This window comes from Sphaerodactylus townsendi, linkage group LG04 (genome assembly GCF_021028975.2).
Source record: "Sphaerodactylus townsendi isolate TG3544 linkage group LG04, MPM_Stown_v2.3, whole genome shotgun sequence".
Lineage (NCBI taxonomy): Eukaryota > Metazoa > Chordata > Lepidosauria > Squamata > Sphaerodactylidae > Sphaerodactylus > Sphaerodactylus townsendi.
Genome location: NC_059428.1, coordinates 78,332,958 through 78,354,243, shown reverse-complemented (window position 1 = coordinate 78,354,243; position 21,286 = coordinate 78,332,958). Strand labels below are relative to the sequence as shown.

Below are 21,286 nucleotides of genomic sequence, written 5' to 3'. Positions count from 1 at the left end.
CTGTCCTCGGTGACCTCAGCCCTGTGGATTGGGCTGCCCATGTGCATTTGACCCCAATGTTATTCTTTTCAGTATTTTTTTAATCTCATTTTATTCTCCCTTTAAGGAGCATCCATGAAATTCTGAAGAGTTGCTAACATTGTTTGTCTTTCAAAATATTTGGTTGTTTTTAAAGATGACTCAATACAATAAAGCTTAATGTTTGAGGTTGAAGGCTATTACTATCTGTCATATAAAGCCATAACATAAATGGTAATATTAAAACAGTCTGACCCAGAAATGTTAGTCATTAAATAAATTACATACTCCTGTTAAATACAGTTTTAGCCCAATGTTTTTGGTTACTAAAACAAAGAGTGACACTCTAAAAGAAACCTATTTTTGAATTAAAAACAAAATCAAGAGTCCTACTTGGTTTTTTGTTCACACATTCAAATCCATTTGCATAAAGCAATCTTTACATTGTGGTCATAAGTCATCTTTAAATAAGAATAAAATAGTCATAGGAAGAAATAAACATACTCTGCTTTATTTAACTTCATCCAGTTTGTTCAATATTTGCAAATTGTATCTCTTCTATCAGCTGGCCAATAATTTAAAATAGTCGTTCAAAATTCAAATAGTGTTTATCCCCCCCCCCATATTAAATCAGTAATGCCTTTCAAATGTTATTGCTTCTTCAGCACTTGTGATGGAATTATAATGGATAATCATTCCTTGTGCATTTAGCATGCAAACACATACATATATTCAGTGCATAAGCACTGATATTACATAAAATGTATTCAAAGTATTACAGAAGTACATATATCATTTAACAAATATATTACTTGCTGACTTTAATGCACTTTTATACAAGTCTATGTTATAAAACTGGAGGTGATATTTGCATTTTTGTTAAATTGCTATGGAGTGAATATAAAAAGACAAGTGTGCCAACACAGCTTATTAAAAAGGGAATGAGGACAAGTGATAAAGTCACATTACCTTAAATACTTAAGGTAAGGTATTTGTAGTTCTATTTTAAAAAAAAATTAAGATAAATTCTCTATTAATCCTCTTGGAGGACAGAACTGAGGGGAATGCAACCAAGACATGTGAAGAAGACAGTTTGTAATACATGAGTGGTAATGGACTGAAAGAAACAATTCTGTAAAATATTGTTCCAGATATTATTTTAGGTGTGAGATTGTGAACAAGCCCCTTGTTTTACATGATTAGGGGGTGTAAATTGCTTTCTTTCAACCTTCAATGAATTTTTGAACTTTAATGTAGAATTGTTTTTGATATTTGTCAAACTGATGTGTTTGACAAAATATGCTTTTCATTTATATGTATGAAAATTTAAAGTCATTCAATACTTTTTTCAGTTGGTAGAAGTCAACCTGTCTTTGTACATATTAATTTTTGTATTTATGATTTAGATGATATAAATTGTATGATTTTTTCTTTAAAAAAGACTAGTTTTTGGTTAGTCATAAATCTTGTCCTTGATTTGAGTTCTTCACCTGTTAGAAAAATAACCTTTGCAGGTTTCTCAGAACCAACATGAAGGATCTTGACTTTCTCATCAGGAGCAGCAGTGGCATAGTAGTTAAGAGCAGGTGCATTCTAATCTGGAGGAACCAGGTTTGATTCCCCACTCTGCCAGTTGAGCTGTGGAGGCTTATCTGGGGAATTCAGATTAGCCTGTGCACTCCCACACACGCCAGCTGAGTGACCTTGGGCTAGTCACAGCTCTCTGTAGCTCTCTCAGCCCCACCCACCTCACAGGGTTTTTGTTGTGAGGGGGGAAGGGCAAGGAGATTGTAAAGCCCTTTGAGCCTCCTTACAGGAGAGAAAGGGGGAATATAAATCCAAACTCTTCTTCTTCTTAAATAAGTCTGTCACCCTTTCCATTACAAATCCTTATTTTTCAGCATTTTTATAAATGCTGCATGAGAATACTCTAAAGTAGAGCCTGCCATATACTTATCTTTTCATATCACTGTGTATATAAAAGATAAAAAATACCATGAAACATCCTCAGATTTCAAATAAATATTGCATCATCTGGAAACATTAAAAACTCTTCAAATGGAACCAGAAAGGAAGAAGATGGAGATTAAATGACAACCTTCTGTTTAAGAAAAAAATAATGAAGAAATGTAAAAAAGACTTGGATGAACTTTTTAAAAAATTAACAGAATTTAAGGAATTTCAGTTATCTAATAAGAAAGTATATATGAGAGGGAAGCTTATTACTCTAACTGCAAAACAGAAGAAAGACAAGGTTGAACAGATAATTAGAATATTAGAAAGATTAAGATCACTGTAAGAATACAAAAATACTTGAAGAGATAAAATTGTTAAAAATCAGCTAGATTTATTTGAAACTGAAGAAATGCAAAAGAAACTAAATTCTTGAAACAAAAAAATGTTGAATATGTGAATAAATCAGGAAGATACCTTGCTCATTCTTTGAGGAAAGGAAAAGAAAAAAGGATAATCATGGGAGTAAAGAAGAATTAGAAAATTAGCTATGTAGAGACAAATACTATATCAATTAGTTTCTTTTTTTACTGAATTGTAAAAAAATCTAGACAATACTGCTTTGAATGATTATATCACAAACATACCTACTGAAAAATTCACAGCAATTCATTGAGAAATCTTTAATCAAAATACTTCAATTCAGGAACTATCACAAACCATTTAATAAATTAAAAAAAAAGATAAACCTTCAGGACCTGAGGAGAAGTTATTCTTGCTGTTAACAGAAGTGATGAATGCAGTAAGTTTGGTAAAAACTTTACCACCATCTTGACAAGAAGCACATGTTAAATTGATCAATAAAGGAATGATCCAGAACTGCCATGATCATATAGACCCATGTCTTTATTAAATGTGGACTATAAATGTTTTATGACTGTAATTGGCAAGCTGTATAAATAAAGTTATTCATGAAGATCAGACAGGATTTGTACTGAAAAGGTAAATGAAAGACAATGCATGATTTATAATTAATGCCACTGAACTTGTTAAAATTGAAAAAAGAAAGCAGCATTTTATCTTTAGACACAGGAAAAGCATTTGACAATATTTTGTGGACTTTTTAATTAAAACATTGAAAATTTTTAAATGTGGTTTAAGATTCTTTAATTGGATACAAGTATATACACCAAACAAGCAAGTAATGTTCATTCTCCCCATTATTATTTATCCTAGCACTAGAAGTCTTAGTGACAAAGATTAGACAATAACCAAGAATTAAATGACTAAATGTTGATGGAGAAGAATTTAAAATGAAAATCTATGCTTTAAAATGAAAAGCTACAATGCAGTGTTGTCAATCGCTAATCCACAATTATCAATCAAACATTTGATGGTGCAAATAGAGAGATTTGGACAATTTTCAATATACAAAATTAACAGAATGAAAACAAAGATTATTTATAAAATTATAATAAAATAAGAGGAAATGGATGCTGGCAAAGTTACTGGCTGCCATATAATTTCAAACAAATTCAAATACTTAGGAACTAATTTAAATGGACAGAATGATACATTATATAAAGATAACTATATGGAAACAAGGAAAGATGCAGGAAGATCTATTAAGATGGACTAAGCTAAAATCATCATGGCTAAGAAGAACAGCTGTTATTAAAATGAATGTCCTACCTAACAGCCTTGAGGCAAGCAGTAAGTCACAAAAAGCCCTACGTCACTTACTGTGTTTATGTATGTTTTACATACATAATAAGGTGGCAAACAACAAGTGGGGAGGACTGGTGAACGCAACAGGCTGTGTGTGGAAATTGTAAAAAAGGAACATAGGAAAGTGCATGCACAACCAATGTTTTGCACTATCAAGGGAATGTGTGAACTTTTCATGTACAATCTAGGGCCGATTATACACTGCTGCCCTGCCCCACAGCAAGGGAATATTTCCTTCAGGGCAGAGATTTTTGTACTGATTCAATCTGTGTTACAGCACTGCAGATCCTAAAAGTCCCACTGTTAGTGAGAGCAGGGAAAACCCAATGTTTTCCTTTGCTTCAGGGTTTCTGCACCTTCTGGTCTCCCCCGCCCGCTCAACTCCTCATGGACATTTCTGGAGAATCTACAGCTGAGTTTTGTGAAAAGTACAAAAATATTGATTTAACACAGAAATATCTGTATAGCAGAAATATTGATATAGCATAGAAATATCAGTATAAAAATTTAAAGCGCTTTAAAAAAAACTGGCAATCTTGTGATGCCTTGGAACCACCTGGAAGTGGGGACAGGCAAGCCGTGCAACAGACAATGGAGTGCCTCTTCACATGTAAACAGGGAAATGTGAGGAGACTCCACTATGACCCCACTGTGGAGCAAAAGCTGTTTCCGCAAACCCAGAATAGAGGGGCTGCATCAGCATGAACCATGCCGACGCAAGCCCCGGGGTTGTTCGCACAAATGGCCCTGCTGGCTGCGCAGCTGGCAGAACAGGTTCCGCATGGCCATGCAGCATCCCAAATGTCTCCTTACCTCCTTCTGGTTTCCGTCACTCTGTGGAGGCAAGGGGACATGCCCCCATTGCCAGAGCAACAGCTGCAGGGACAGAGGCCAGGAGGTGTGTCCCCTGGCCTCCACAGAGTGATGGACGCCAGAAGGAGGTAAGGAGGCATTTGGGGCCAGCGCAGGAACATGCTGCCTTCCACCTGCTGCCGTTCTCATGGCAGCAGGTAGCAGATGCCACTTTTGAAAAACCTTGCTCCCCGAGCGAGGTTCAAAAGCGGCATTTTTGCGCCACTTGGGCAGCATGAGCACAGCACTGCTGTGATGACACAGCACCTGATGTACAAACAGCACCCCAAGGACGGTGTTTTTACCATCCCTAGGACGCTGTTATTGGGCTGTGTGGAAACAGCCAAAGAGTCCTGAGGAAAACACTCCATGCATAATAGACCAAAGAGTGTGTTGAATGTTTATCCATGTTCATTGCAATGTGTAGACAGCAAACCAAATTATCTGGGTAACTGATCATCTCTCCTCCTACATGAAACGTTCTACATTAAATGGTTAAGCCTTGTTTACTCTTTAAGACTGGTTTTGAAATCATGTAGTAGATCAAAAACACATTCATCCCTTGTATGTAGAAGATCGCCATATCTGGTATGTAGGTTAGATGATTATTTGTAAGAATAATTGTGAGTTGATTTCTGTAAAAATTATTCAATTAAAAATTATTTAAATAAAATTTTCATTGCTTGAGTGAGGTGCTGAATCATCCCAATTTCAATATCTAATTGGAAGAGTGGGCTTATAAAAATCAAGTTTTATAATATAGGTGTACCTAGTGACAAAGAAAATCCAAAGGACCTGATTGTCAGTAAATTTTCATATAATCCTCCATGCTTAAATCTCACTTTATTTTCTCATAGACCAAAACCTGGACAAAAAAGAAGTATTTGTCATTTTGACTGAGTGTTTTTTTCCCCATGATCCTGGCAGTGGGACATTAGCTGAAATGAAAACTTGTTCCTGTAAGATAAAAGCAACAGCTCAGAAGCATCACATGCTGTTTGTCATTAGAACCGGATATCATAACATAGTGTTTGTTGACTAAGCCACACGTGCATTGGCCAAGTTCTAATGAAAACTAGGTTTTGCATTAGATTCTCCAATTTCTTCAGTATAAAGTTCAGACTGCAATTTAGAACTGTGATTATAGTTACTGCCAGAACTTTAAGCAGACATGATTAAATAAACATATCGTAACAGTTTTTTTAAAAAAAATTGAAAAGAATAATCTCCACATTCCCCAACAAATGTCTTCTTTCCCATTAACCAGGCATTACTTGAGATTTCAGTAAATCCTATGATGCAATATGGCATCAGTAATTGCTGCTTAAGTTCCATGCAACCAGTAAAGGTGCAGTGAGACTTAAAATCCTGTCTACCATCAAAAGAGAACTGTGTAGGAGGTCAAGGTTTCTGAAACAGTAGGAAGTCAAGGTTTCTGAAATCTGTCCAACCCAGGTTGCTTGAGGCAAAATTCAAGAAGCTGATTGAAAGAGCTTTTGCAGTTGCAAAATCCCAGTATGTACCAAAGGGCTTTACATAGCTGGCCCTGGAGCTCCTTCCTTTATTGGTACATTAGTGGGGGCCACTCCTGGCTATACTTGCACACAAGACACAGGCTTTCCTGTGGATCTATCTGTGCTAAGAAATGCAGATTCTGTTGCTGCAAAGCAGGCATACTTCCACTGAGGATTATTATTGTCTGAATTGCTGGGAGCCTGGTGGTAATCCTTGGAAGTCCTGTTACAGTGGGAAAACTGAAACATGGGATAGTGAGTGCCATGCATCTTGATTTCCGGACTCAGAAGGATTGATTGATATGACTTCATATCAATCTTTCAAGGATATCCTTTGTTGGGAACTTCAGGGTGCTTTTCCTGTGGTACAGGGTGCAACCCAAAAAGACAGTTGGGGAAGGGCAAAAGATTCCAGAGAGAGCAGCCTCCTTCAGGACCATAGAAAAATAGTCCTATATTTGACATAGCTAGCTATGTACAAAAGAGCTTCAGAGAGCCAACCCTCCTGTTGCACTAGCAACCAGCCACAATTCTTTCAACTGATGCAGGAGAAGGAGGGTCAGGCTGGTTGCTGGAAGTTATGGAATTAGAAGCCCTTTTCTGGATCCAGAAAGAAAGTGAGCATGTGACTGAAGGGACTACTTAAGCCCTCTCCTGCCATTAATCAAGTTGAGCTTGTAGACAGAAAGCGCTAAGTCAGATGAGCAGCATATCAGGATGGAGGAGGACCTGAGGGTAAAACCTCAGTTCCTTTCATTGTTGAGATCCAAAGAAGGGGCTGTGCTACTTCAGCACATCTGTGTTGTGCACTAGCAGGGAAGTAATACCAGGTGTTAATTCAAATTATAGTTATGGAAACAATTTATAAAAAGAATTACCATATATACTCATGTATAAGTTGAGTTCTTCAGCCCTTTTTTAGGCTGAAAAATGCCCCCTTGACATATTCGTGAATCAGTGATTTTTGCCCCCCCACAACACCCCCCCCCATTTAGTTTAATAAATGGAGCAGGCTTGAGAAGAGGCCTGCCTGTGTTACCTTCCAGGCTGCAAACGGCCTGCTGGGAACTACATTTCCCCGGAGACCCTGGGAAATGTGGTTCTCACCAAGTCGTTTGAAGCCTGGAAGGGAAAAGCCAGGTCTATTCTCAAGCCTGCTCCATTTGTTAAAGTAAGTGTGGGGGGGTGCTGTGGGGATGGGGGGTGCCACGAAGGGAACCTCCTCTGCCCCAGGGAAAAGGCGGCTGCCTTCTCCCTGGGGCAGAGGGGGAATGGCGGAGGCGCCGTGCTCTGTGCCGCTGGCTGCTGCATTTCCCACCCTCGACTTATACACGAGTCAATTAGTTTTCCCAGTTTTTTGTGGCAAAACTTGGTGCCTTGACTTATACTCGGGTCGACTTATACACGAGTATATACGGTATATGGAAATATGTTTTCAAAGTCAAGTTACTTGTGACAGAGTTAAATTCCTGGGTAAGCTGGGGTTGTAGTCCATGTCTTCCTGGTCCTAGTGAAAATCTGTATCATAGTAGTTCAGCATTTTTTTCTTTTGTTAGCTAAAGCAGTTGATTAAGGTTCAGAACATTTTAGAATCCAACTGCTTAAGTTTTTCCCTTATGATAAATGCCAGAGTAATGTTCTTTAATAGCCAAAAGTGGGTTGAATTGTTAATAGGTATCTTAAGTCAAATTCTGTTGAGTTTTAAATGGCTGTTACCGTAGGAAGTGTGCTTACTGATTAATACAGTTATGTGTGCTTATGACCAGCTGCAACATTGTGTTTGCTCAGATGTTACTAAAATCCCCCAAAGCATTTACCTCTAAATCATTTTTGATGGCAATCTGTTTTGGGAATAATTCTCTTTTGCAGTGTATGAAACAAGATGTACATTTTCCCCAGCACAACACTGATCCAAAAATCAGTTATACTGAATTTATCAAGATGAGGGGAAAGTATTTGAATTCTGATCCAACAGCATTAACACACACACTTTCCACAATGACAGTACTTTGCTATATACTTGGTATAACTGAAATGGTGCATTCTATTTTATTTGCAGACCTTTCCTGTTTATTGGAAAACTTCCACAGAACATCTACACTGTAGCTTAGAGATACTCCATGTAATTTAAGGAACTGGAATTTTTGCTTCAGGAGTTTTATAATAAACCTTGTTTCTCTTTTAAAATGTGGTCAGGATATTATAGAACTTCATTTTATTCATTTGAGCCTGAGGCAAGTGCTGCCGCTTGGTACAGAACGTTGTCATAAATTGCTCTAGCATTTCTTTTATTGAAAAGCTTGAATTGGATTAAGATGTGGGAACATGCCAATGTAGTATTGATTTTCATACCTTCAAAATAATGGGTTTGACTCTGATTTTTAATGAGATCTAAAATGAGACAGAGTTATGTAGTTCTAAGGCAAAACTTTCCTGGCTTAGTTACTGAAAGAAAGTAGTAAGATTCACCCGCCCTTTTCTTCATTGACATACTATGTTGTGTTATTGCTTATTTTTGAAAAGGCTCATTTTCTTTTCAAATGCATTAGCTATATCACAGACAAATAGATCTGTTAAAGGCAAACAACTAAAAATAAAAAAAAGATGTGTTGGTATGCATGACTAGGCTACCAGAAACTAGTCCTGTGACAGAGTTTAATATGTCATTCCCTTCAGCTGACAAAATGTACTCATTTTGTTGGAATTGGATATATCCAGATACTTTTTTCCTAGAATGATTCATTTGGCTAAGCTAATTAAAAGAAATATTTTGTGGAACTTTTATGAACTACTGTAAGTATGATGTTAATGGAAAATATTTTGATGTGCTACACAACTTTTTTTGTTAAAATGGTTTATCTGTAATGGGGAAAACTAAATAAATTACTTGTATATTACAGCAAATGTATTTATCTCATAAAATATGTTTATATTTGCCAGTAAATATTTAAAAATTATTGCTTTGTCTTGTAATTAAAGTTGAATGAAATCTGACTTCAGTATCATTACACAGTGGCTCGGTCATTGTTGGTTCCTGTATGTTGTAGTTATTTGTGTTCTGCAGAGTACTATGAAACATCTGCTAGTATGTCTTGAATTGCATGAACACACTTTGAAATAAAACACTTTTGGTTGTATATATAACAGAAATGAAATTTACTGTATTCATAATGGTTAAAATTAATTGGAGTTGATATTTATAAAATGCATTTTAGCAGTGCTGGAGTGTGTGTATTGTGTGCTGAAAAACAATAGATGCTAACACAGTCAAGATAACCCTAAATTTTTGTTCCATTCTGTTTGAAACTGAAGAGGTCTTTAGAGTAGAGGGAAGACTGTCTTTGTGCAAATTTGATGCCAGGAACTTTGAAAACAGCTGGTCCAAACTCTCAAGTTCGTTTCCCCATGGAAGATAATGGCCCTGAAAATTGAGAACCTGAGAAGCTGCAAAGATTTGATTCCCATACCAGTCATGTTCTATCTAAAAGCCAGCCATCACTGCAAAGCTTCTCCCCCAATCCTAGATGCAAAATTATAGTGAATTTTTTTTTCTTGGTTCACATCCTTACAGATCAAAGTAGTCGTCCCCCCTTCAGTCAATGTGGATAATTAAACTGGATCCAATATGCCCAAGAGTACAGTACTTGGTAGGTTTTTCTTTTCACTTCCTCAGATTTAGTAGTTTTGCATTAAATTCTAAGTTTTCACTTAGCACTCCTTTCACGTTATCTCTCAGCAAAGTAAAATGAGCAGTATACATTGGAACATCGCCTAGCATTATTGATAGCATTTTGAGACACTCATCTTCATTATCCATCCATATCTTTAACGAACTAAGTTTTACTCAGATTAATTGCTCTCTCTCCAATTTATAAACATGGGAAGCTAATAGGCTGGTTGAGCCTCTGCTGCATTACTTATAGTGAAATATTGAAAAGGGCACTGGCTGTGAGGTTTGTACCAATTTTGTGGTACACAATGAAAGCCCCACTGGGAAATTCCATTTCAGTTTTAAACACTTGAACAAGAGCCTCCAATTAGCAGAAGGAAAATTACTCATAATGATTCTTAATTTATTAAACACTACATGTTGTAACCATGTTATTCGCAAAACCAGGTAAAAAGCATGGCGTTAATGCTGATATCTTTTACTCTTCCCTTCAGGAATCCTTTGTTGCATTTTGGCATAAAGTGAACATTACATGTTAGGTCTTACACATTAAACTCTACGGCAGATGCAGAAAATATTTCCACTTGTGGACAAGGGAGCTGCCAGTTTTGTCCAGCCTATAACCCCTGGTATCCCCAACACCATCTCCAGTCAGTTGGGAGTCTTCCAGAACAGCCTTTCTGAAAGATGGGACTCTTCTGGGAAAATACTGAGTCTCCATGCTGATGTGTCTTGTTATTCTACAAGGTTGCCTGCCGTTCGTTTCCATATTAGTAACAACATTATGCTTCATCGTCTATACGTTTTTGTCCTAATTAACTGGAATTTCATTTATCTTTACCTAATTTCTGCCTCTGTTGTGCTTATTCATGCTGCTTACTGCAATGACTGTGTCAAAAGTTTTCCCCCCCTTCCTATATTGTTCTATGACAGCAGTGTCACTTAAGTGGAGGTATAAAGGACAGCTTAGGTTCTGCCTTTGCTAAGAGCAGCGAATGGGAGCTGACAGCATGTTAGTCAGGGAGACAGTTGAAAATGGCAGTTAAGAGAGTGGAAGAGAGCAGTGCAAGAGGATAGATTGAGTAAAGTTGTGGAAAAGAGAAGTTAACTAGAAGGAAATGTTAATTTGTAAGCAAAGATTTCAAATGCTGAAATACTGGAACAGTTTGAAAGCTCAGTGGGGAAAAATATAACATCTACCTTATTTTCTTCAGTGTTGTGTTCATTTCATAAATAAATGTTAACCTCTTGTTGTCAAACCCTGATTGTCACAAAAACACACAGGCCAATTCCGCACAGCAAATGTATAACGGGTTGCAGTCACGATTAACAAACCCATTTTCTTTACCAATTCATGTGCTTCCTATGCAGGAAGCAATTGGAGCCCACAGAAACAATTCAGGTTGCTGTCGTGCCTTCATATAAAGATGCTTCTCTTAAAAAATTCTGGCAAAAAATGCATAGCTACGCCGACATGCAGAGATGAACCCGCACAGCCATGCCAATCGTCTCTCGATATGACCAGCTGCACCTGTATAGGTACACAGGTGCAACCTGGTTTTTTTTAAAGGAAATGGAAAAGGGGTCTCCCTGGAATGGCCAGGCAATGGCAGGCAGCTTCTCCCTCACCGTGGAGGGCGTGGTGGAAGGGAGACAAATAAAGTTCCTCCTGCCTGGCCATTCATTTGGGAACAGCTCCAACCTTGGATTTTTCAAAAGAATCACTAGTTTAGCGATTTTCAAAAAATTGGGTATGGGGAAATAAAATGGGGCAGACTCATTTTGTAAGTGGGACCTGTGTGAGCCCTCCCCCCCCCCAACAGGGATTTATAGCATCCTCCACCTGTGTTTGTCTGCCCGTGTGGAATGGCCACATACAGAGAGCCCAATATCTTTCTATATTTTGGAATATGAATAAATGGTGACAGTGTGTGAATGGAAATGTGTTAGAGTCTCGAATCCCAATAAATCTGAGAATAGTTATGAAGACTGGAAATTATTAAAGGTTGCTGGGCTACCCTATCTGTTGATTTCTTTGTGTGTGTGTGTGTAAGAGAGAGAGAGAGAGAGAGAGAACCTGAGAGGTGATGGCTTTCTATACATACATACATACCCTGCCTTCCTTGTGGTTCAAGGTGGCATTTGTTTTGTAAAATATAAATGTATAATATTGAATGGGAAAATGCTCCAGAAGCTAAGGCCATTGTTGTTATTAACAAACTTAATAAAAGACTACTTAATGAGATTTATATTAGACAGTTCTAGATTCCTCTAATTGTGACTTTAGGAGAGGATTTTAGATTTACACAACACTGGAAACATGCTCTCTTAATTTTACAAAAGTTTTTCAATTTTTAAAAAATCAAAACCCCTGTTCTATGTGGGTTGCATTACTACTAAATGAGTAGCCACAGGGTTAGGGTTATTTGGATAAATTAAGCATTTAGTGTGTTATCAACCAAAGTTAATACATTTTAAAGCATTCATCCTGCACTATATTAGTGTATTATAGTTGAATTCATTGTTGAGAATAAAACACTATTACCTTGGGCGAGGGAGAGCAGTTGATGAGCATTCTTTTTCCAAGATACGTCTGCCAAAGTGAAATTGCCTCAGGTCTTTTCTGTCATTGTGCAGTGCTCATGCTCGCCTTCAGAATGTGACTTCAGTACCGATTTCCTTTAAATGGGAAAAATTACTGATTGTTTATGAGAGAAAGTTGGACCACCACAAACTAGATACCAAAATAAGGGGAGATAACTTTGTCCTAAAAATGTCATGGTGTGTCACTCACTTCCATACAGTAATTTCATGCTCAGTGAAATCTTGAAAACTAAAATATATACTTTAGCATCTGTTTCAGATGCAACAGAAACTTTGTGACCTGAATAATATTTTTCAGTTTTAGCATTGCAGTATGCTTCACATATTAGCATATGAAACACATACAATAGCATTTTAAGATGTTGGGATTTAGATTATTCTTTCTGGCAGCATCTTTTAGGGTCTTATCTTCAGACATTTTCAAAAGTTTAAGATGAATACATAGTCAAAGTGAAATAATTTCATCATTTATGTGAAAAGTGAATGTAAATCTAATTGTGTAAAATTCTTCCTAAAGCATATGAAGGTAAAAATTGTGTGTGTATGTGAATAAATCTTTCAGCAGAAAACACAACAGATCCAACCACAATCCTGGACTTGATAAATCAGTCTGAGATTTTATTATTCTTTGGAAGCTTGAGAGAGCCCGATATACAAAACTCATTCATATTAATACTAAATGCTTTAAAATTAGGTTTCTAATGCCTTTGTCTTTGCATTTGGATACAGGCAGCTTTATTATAATGGGCCAGACTTTCAGTACACTTTATTTTGGCTGGCTGCAGTTATTTAAGGTACCACCAAGAGACCCTTCTCAGCCTTATTCAGAAACAATTGTAATTGGTTGAGCCTGCGTCCTTACTCACGCAAGGTTCTCAAGCTGAATTATCTTATTATTTCTCTTCTACTGCACAAACCCACAATGCTTATAATTTACAGCTAATAACACCAAATGATAAGGAAAGTGTATTAGAGAAATATTCATTTTCCCTCTTGGGGTTGATTCTGAGTTTTGGGTTTTTTTGGCAAAATATCTATCTTCCATTATATGCCTGTTTCCTTACTTACCCACCCTCATACACAGTTTGTAAGGAATCATCCATCACCCTATTCTTTGTTTTCCCAATGTACATCATACAGGTACTTTAGGATTGCTAATCTCCAGGTGAGGCTTGGAGATATCCCGGAATTACAATGGATCTCCAGCTGACAGAGATCAGTTGCCTCAGAAAAGAGGGTTTCTTTGGATTCTATGGCACTATACCATGCTGAGCTCTATTCCCCCACCCCCCAATTCCCTGCCCTCTCAAGCAAGAGTTGGTAACCCTTCTGTCTTCTAAGCAAGCAAGCTGCAAGGTCCAAGAATTGCTACCAGAAGGAGACAGCATAGAAGCAATGAGATGTGGCTGTTGCAGTCTGATGTTCAGACAAGAGGATGAATGAGAGCCTATGGTGAGCAGATACCTGCCCTAGATGGGAAGGAGATGAAGAGTAGGAGGAGTGATGGCCAGATAATGGTATGGAGGAGCATGTGATGCCAATAGAGAGAAAGTGGTGACTGACAGGAGAGTGGGCAATAGATTGATACCAAGATCACATTAGTTGTTTGTTTTTTTCTTTTAAAAAGAGACATGTCTTATTTTCTGGAGAGGAAGTTCTCTTTCAGTTTTAGTTTAAATGACAAACTGTATGTGGAAATCTGGGGGAACTTTCTCTTTGCACACTCCTACACCAAACCGATGTGAATTTCCAGTATCTGAAAGAGCAAGTCACAAAATAAATTCTGTGTTTTCACTATATCAGTATATGTCCTGAGGATGATTAACATGCTCCTGAACCACCTGCAAAGAAAAGAAAACCCAAACTGAAAAATACTTTCCTGAATATATTCTATTGTGAAGACCCAACATTGATTTAGGTGCCCTTCTCCTGGGTGTATGTAAATGAAAAGCTCAGGATACAATGCTTAATAGTTTAACCTTGACCCATTATGCATGGAATGCTTACCTTGTACCTTTTAGCTGCACAGTGGAGCTTTTGTGCGGTCTTCTCACATTTCTCTGTTTACACACAAAGAGCCATTCTTTGCTTGCCCCGCATTTCGCTTATTGGACTTAATGGCCTTTGCAGCTTTTCCTGGCCCTCTCAACTCTGCCCATCAACTCCTCTTAAAGGCACAGATCTTATCACAGCCGTAATTGCAAGTTGAAGGACTTTGTTAAATCCCTTTTAATTTGTATTCATATTGATATAGCTGTGATAGCAGGTATATCAATATTGTACCCCCTTTCCCAAAATAACTACCTCAAAGAAAGTGGCCTCAAAGAAAGTGGCAAAGCAATTCCCTGGACCACACACTGATGAAGAAGAGGACCATGTGCTAGATCCCCCTCTCTTCCCCTTCATTTTTTCCTCTCTCTCTTCCTGTTGCTGCTGTTGCCCCAGAAAAATCGTTCTAAAGTGGAGGCTTGTTTGAAATGGATTTGTAAAAAGCCCTCCCAATTATCAGAGATGGCGGAAGCAGAGTGGAGGGAGGCGGACTGGAGACAAAAAGAGACCTTGCTTACACTGTTCCTTGAAAAAGTCAACTCTATATTATTATTTCAATATGAGTATTTAGAGAAGGAGCTGGCAACATGGAACAAGGAAAAAGAGGGAAGGCATGGATAGCAGTGCAAGAGAGTGGGAAGGGTGAAACTAGGTAGGCTGGCCAGGGGCAAAGGGAACCTGTCCAGGGCAAAGCTGTGCTCACTGGCAAATCTGTCTACTCTGACAGCAAAGCAAATTTAAAATCAGGCTAGAAGTGGTCTCTCTTGCTGTGGAGAAAATGGAAAGTGAAAATGGGGCTTGAAGAAATGTGTCTATACAGGAAATCTTGCTGTGATGGACATTCACCCCCAGCACACAGCAGACAGGTTGTGGATAATCAACCATTGTTTTGTTTTCAAGTTCAGGGATAGGGATAGGGAGAATAAGGCTTTTATTTACACTTACTTAAGGATAAACCTGTTAGATTATTTCCTAATTAATGTAAGGCATAAGGAGAAACAGATATTTACCTGCCTTCCCTTTCCTACTGCAGCCTGCTAAGGCTCCTAAAAATAGCATTACCAGGAGTTGGGAGATTCTTGTGGACAGAAAAGGGCAAATGGGAGCAGTGTGCCCCCCCCCACTTTCCTGAGTTCAGCTGGCTGCAAAAAGCAGCTGACTGAAAAAGTAGCCTGGTGAGAACTACACTTCCTAGGAGACCTGGGTGGGGCCCAGCCTCTTCTGGGAAGGAGGAGGGGCGTGGCTGGGCCTTGTTGTGATGTGCACACAGTAACCAGGCAGGTCCCTCCTTTTTCCTGGAAGTGTGTGTGGGGGGGTGATTTTCCACCCCCCACATGACTCCCACAGGGGTGCCCGGGGCATTTGTTCCTAGATGTCCCAGTGGCAGGTACGTCAATGCATGGGAGCTGCAGCAAGAAAGACTTGCACCAAAAAAAGAAAATCACCTCTGCTGGCACAAGTCAGAATGGCGGTTATTTCACTTGAATCCCTTCCCTGCTGCTCCCATCAGCACCATGTAGCTTTTTGTCCATGTGAATCCCCTGATCTCCAAAAATTATTTTTTAAAACTAAATGAATCTGCCATGGAAAAAAGGATGAAGGGGAAGATCCAGCCTATACTGCTTAATAGGACCTGACATGGGTAGCCTAGACTAGCCTCATTTCATCTGATCTCAGATGCTAATCAGGATCCACCCTGGCAAATATTTGGATGGGAGACATGGAGGCAGGCAATAGGAAGACACCTCTGTTAATCTGTTGTCTTGAACACATAAGCCAAATGAGACTTGATGGCAAAAAATAGGATTCGCCTGCATTGCATCCCTATGCATATGTATAAAGAGAAGAACTACAATAAAATGTATGTGATTCATCCACAAGTAAATGTGCATAAGATCATGCTGTACAGTAAACAAACTGATAGTGTTGGTCTCTAAAAACACAACAGCGAAATTGTACCCAAACCACTCAGAGGCTCTAAACTGATATGAATTAAATACTATAGGAAGATGTCTTTTCAGTTACTACTCCATTCTAAAAAACTGTTTAAAGTTGACAAATGGCTTGGTTAACACTCCAGTTTGTAGTATGATACTTCAGATTCCTATTTGGAGCTGGAATGTTTTGCACTAAATGGATTTGTTCAGGCCCGGGAGCAGCTGTAATACTGTCTGTCAGCAGGGTGGTTAAGGGTTTTTCTTGTTAATATGTGCAGCGCTTAATACTGACACTATTTTTGCAGGAAGCTATTCTCCCATTCAAAGTATAGAAGTAAAGGAATTCTGGGGCAGAATGGTACTAGTTGATAATGAGGAATAAAAATAATGACATGACTGCAAATAATCTGGAATAGATTTTCTTCCTTGTTTTATTCTACCTAAGATGCTTGTAACATTCAGAAAGCATTGATTTTGCTGGTGTTTTATTTTTATTTAGAACACATTTTATTTAGACCACATTGTCTTTGTTTGTTGTATTGCAGAAACTCTACTTACTGTATGAAAGTATCCATTTCGCTGAAAGTGGGCGAAAATGACACAGGCCTCTGCTACAATTCAAAGATGAAATACTTTGAAAAAGCTGAACTTAGCAAAACCAAGGAAATTTCATGCCCTGACATACAGGATTTTTTAATACCGTATAGAGATCCTGAAATTCTGTGGTATAAGGTAAGAGATATGAAAGGTTTTGGTTGCCTCAAACAAAATATTGTGTCATGTACTACTGCATTTTCAGTAATCTGAACATTTTACTTGAACATTATATTTAGCTTGGTGAGATTTAAAACATTGTAATAAGAAAAGGCAAAGGGTATATAACAGAGGAAGGCAATAAGATATTTACAGGGAAAATGTTTTAATTCACATGCCTGAGACCTATGATAAGTAATGGTTAAAAAGTTAAAATAACCACCACCACCCATGTATCTCCAGACTTATAAAGTGCTGTTTATATTTTATTGAAAATGAATGATATACCACAGTCATTTAATATCCATGTATCTAGTAGCACATAAAGTAATAACTGTAATATGGCTGGCTGGCTGGTTAGTAAAATGCAAAATTCTTTATTCTAGCAGTGTTCTGAGCAGTCTGAAAGCCGGTGATAATTATCATTTCTCTGACAAACATAAGACTATGACAAACATAAGACTATGACTAAGACTATAATTCTACAGTATTCAAGACCCTCCTACTATCGAGTGCTCTGTTGTACAGGCCTCAGCCTGCAGAGTAGGCCTACATGCATCATAGTCATAGTGCTGAACTTTGCAGTTAGAACATTTGAACAGTGAATTTTTGCAGATCTGGTTGATCCAGCCTCACCTCAGGAGAACCCATCCTTTTCCTGAAAGCTGAACTTGTTTTGGAAAAAAAAAAGCATGAATGTGTGATTTTATTCAAAATGTATAGTGGGGTTGTTAGAACACATTTGGCAACTCCTGGGAATATTTAGGGGGCAGGAACTTACAGCCCAATCTTGATGTCCCATGCAAGCAGAGCTGGCATGCAGTAGGCAGTTCTGCCCCCATTCCAGTGAGCTTCCCCAGCGGTGCAGAGAGGGCAAAAACAAAAAAGACTCTAAAGTGTGGTGTAAGTGTAGGGCTGGGGCCATGGCATAACTGATGCCAAACCCAGGGTGTAAGCCAACTCATTTTGGCTCCACCCCAAGGAATGGCCCCACCAAGTCCCCAGCCATGCTGGTGCAGTTTTTGCATCAGCGGGTCTGGGGACAAGCGGCAGCTTCCAGGGTGCTGTGGAGCTGCACATGCCCAGCTACCTAAGTCAGTTGCCCCTCCACTAGCACATTTGCACCGGCTCCAGAAGGGGATTCTCTTCCCCCCAGCATTGGGCTGCCGGAACTTCTGCAAATTCTACGGTATTCATAACTTGACCTCTGGTTTCTTCTGACGTTACATTACCATACCAGCTTGCTACCAGTGTATGTCCCCATTTCTCCATTCCTTTTCCTCCCACCAGTATTTCAGTCACCAGCAAACAACGAACTGTGTTGCTAGGAGGTCTCTTACTATATCAACAGAAGCCCTATGCATTAGGTCTATTTGCTGCTGTCCCATTGTTCAAACTGCCTAGGCAATAGTCAGCATATACCCAAGGCTTAAAGCTAAGGCCTAAAACAGAATTCAGTGAAGCTAGAAAACATGAGTTATATTTCCCATTCTTCCTTGTAGCAACTAAATCCTGCTGCAAATATGCTCACAGGTGTATCCATTTCTGAATGGATTGCCTCTTGAACACTACATTGCCTCTTGAACACTCCCCTCCACCATTACCCTTAATGGGAGCAATGGCTAGGGAGGGCTTGGACCTTGAATAAAATGGAAGAACTTAGTCCCTTCTGAACCAGGATAATGACTGTAATCTTTTCTCTAAGCAAGACTTATAATGACAAATATGATAAATAGGAGAGCTCTTTGACTTCATATATGTATTTATGTATGAAATTTATGAGCCACCTCTCCAGAGAGTTCTTCAAGATGGCTAAACACACACACACGCACACACGCACACACACACACACACACACACACACACACACACACACACACACACACAGAGCAAATGTATAACATGTAGAATTATCAGTAGAAATAGTCATAAAATTGAAGGCAAGAAAACAAACAGTGCAGAGGGAAACAAATTCTTCAATAATTTTTACAACCTCTACATGTTTCAGTGGAGTTTCGTTTGGGGAATCTTTCAGATTCTTTTTAGTAATGTTCCTATGCATGCATTAAGGCAATCTGAATCCTGATTAGAATATTAAAATCTTGGGGTACATTTTCTTATGTTATTGTTGGTTAAGTGATCCAGAGAAACAGGGCAGTCATCTATTTATCCATTTGTATCCTGTCTTTCTCCCCAAGAGAGGCCTAAAGTGGCTTCCATCATTCTCCCATGCTCCACTTTATCCTCACAACAATCCTGTGGAGCATACAGGACTGAGAATGTGTGACTGGCCCAGGGACACCCAGTGCTTTTATTTAAATTCGCTTATAATTATAATTCTTCATTTGTTGCCATCTTATTTAAGGCAACTTTCGGGGGAGGGGGGATAAACCAACAATATATGTATTCCTAAGATTATGCATATTCTGTTCTTCTTTCAGCTTCACATGCTTACAAAATCCTGTACTACATTATTTTCACTTGCTGTCTTCAAAATTTGTACAGATTGTCTATATTATGCTTAATAACACACAGTTTAAATAGTTTCCTTAGAGCATCTGAAACATAGTTTGCAGTCAATGTTGAAAGTCATTAAACATGGAAAAATCCTCAATAAAAATAAGAAACTAGTTTCCTCCCACATGGCCTGATCCAGCAGGTGCGGCCCGATCTGGGGTTTTAGCACCAACATGGCAGGCCAAGCCGCACCCGTGGCCCAATCTGGGATTCAACAGCCAGCAAGCTACTCAAACCCAGATCAGGCTATGCGTTGGTGCAGCCTGCCAGCAGGCTGCTGAATCCCCAGATGAGGCTGTGGGTGTGATGCAGCCTACTGGCAGGCTGCTAAAACTCCAGCTTAGGATGCACCTGCTGGATCAGGCTGAACACGCAACCCAATCTGGGGTTTGAGCAGCCTGCCAGCAGGCTGCACCATACACATGGCCCGATCCAGCAGGCACAGTCCAATCTGGAGTTATAGCAGCCTGCCGGCAGGCACTACCAATCAACAGTTGCTGGAGCCCCAGATCAGGCCGCCATGATGGGATTCAGCCAGTTGGCTACCGATGCGAACCAGTTGAATCCCACCTGTGCAAGCAGCTTCTCCTACTTTGCCTCTCATTCTTTCTAGCCTCTCTCATGCCTCTCAATTAGTTGTGAGGCATCCTGGCTGGATGTTTTGTAGGGCTCAGGGGGACATGATTGGATGCTAGAAAGGGGGCTTGACCATCACAGGGGGGAAGATATGATTAGTCATGTTTGTAGTTGGCATCCAGAACTGCTTGGGAACTCATGGGCTTGGGCATGGCAGTGGGGGGCATTCTTGTCATTCTGGCATTTTTGCCATTTTATGGCTGCTTGGGTAGTGCCATCTTTTTTTGGGGGGGGGCAATTTTGTGCCTCTGTCAAGGAACAATCCCAGACTGGATGGCATTGTGGAATGCTAACTGGTAATTTATTGTGATTCACCCACACAGTGCTGGTACAGAACCCTGTGCTTGGGTTGTGCCAGCACGCAGTCTCTGTACTGCAGCACCATTGCCTGAGAGCAGCACAGTGGTGCTGCTCCGCTATGCCTGCATAACTAGCCCTTTGAACTCAGAGATATGTCAGTGTAAGGGTCAGTCAGCTCCCTAAGACCATTCACTCCCTTAAACACTGCCTTCAACAATAGGATTGCACTGAAGTGCACACAAATTCATGCAACTTTTTATATGTTTTAGACCCCTAAAAGACAGTTATGGTAATCTAAAAAAAATTCAGGACATGACATTATAAGACATTAATGTCCAATTTTATAGCAGCTTTTACTTTTTAAATATTGAAAAATGATTTAGTATTCTTATTTAAGGATTCTTAATATTCTTTTCTAAGGATGAGCCTAAACATCTACATGCGACTCCTTGCTCAGTGTGGAGCTTTGGGCTGATCTGTCATCAATATGCTGATGACACTCAGCTCATTCTGTTGATGGAGGGGGGAGTGGCCTCTACCCCTGTGCCTCTACAGCATTGTTTGGAGGCGGTTTCTGACTGGTTGAAGCAGAGCAGGTTAAACCTCAATCTATCAAAGACAGAGATCCTTTGGCTGAGCTGCCAGTGTCCCCTCCCAAGCGTGGGATCGGGTGCCTCCTTTAATTTCTCTGTGTTGCTGCTACTGTGTTTTAAACAATTTTAATGTTTTAGATGTTTATATTTTATCATTGTATA

At 39.1% G+C, this 21,286-nt stretch overlaps 1 protein-coding gene across 6 annotated transcripts in view; it reads left to right on the top strand.

Annotated features, from left to right (window-relative positions):
• IL1RAPL1 (interleukin 1 receptor accessory protein like 1) overlaps positions 1-21,286 on the top strand; it is a 949,422-nt gene that overhangs the window by 567,267 nt on the left and 360,869 nt on the right. For 5 of the 6 annotated variants that reach the window (XM_048494984.1, XM_048494983.1, XM_048494987.1 and 2 more), the window contains one exon: positions 16,871-17,057. In XM_048494984.1, coding sequence (XP_048350941.1) covers positions 16,871-17,057 — 187 coding nt within the window. Of the gene's footprint in view, positions 1-9,636; positions 9,713-16,870; positions 17,058-21,286 lie in introns of all 6 variants that reach the window. The other variant, XM_048494989.1, reaches the window with a different exon arrangement.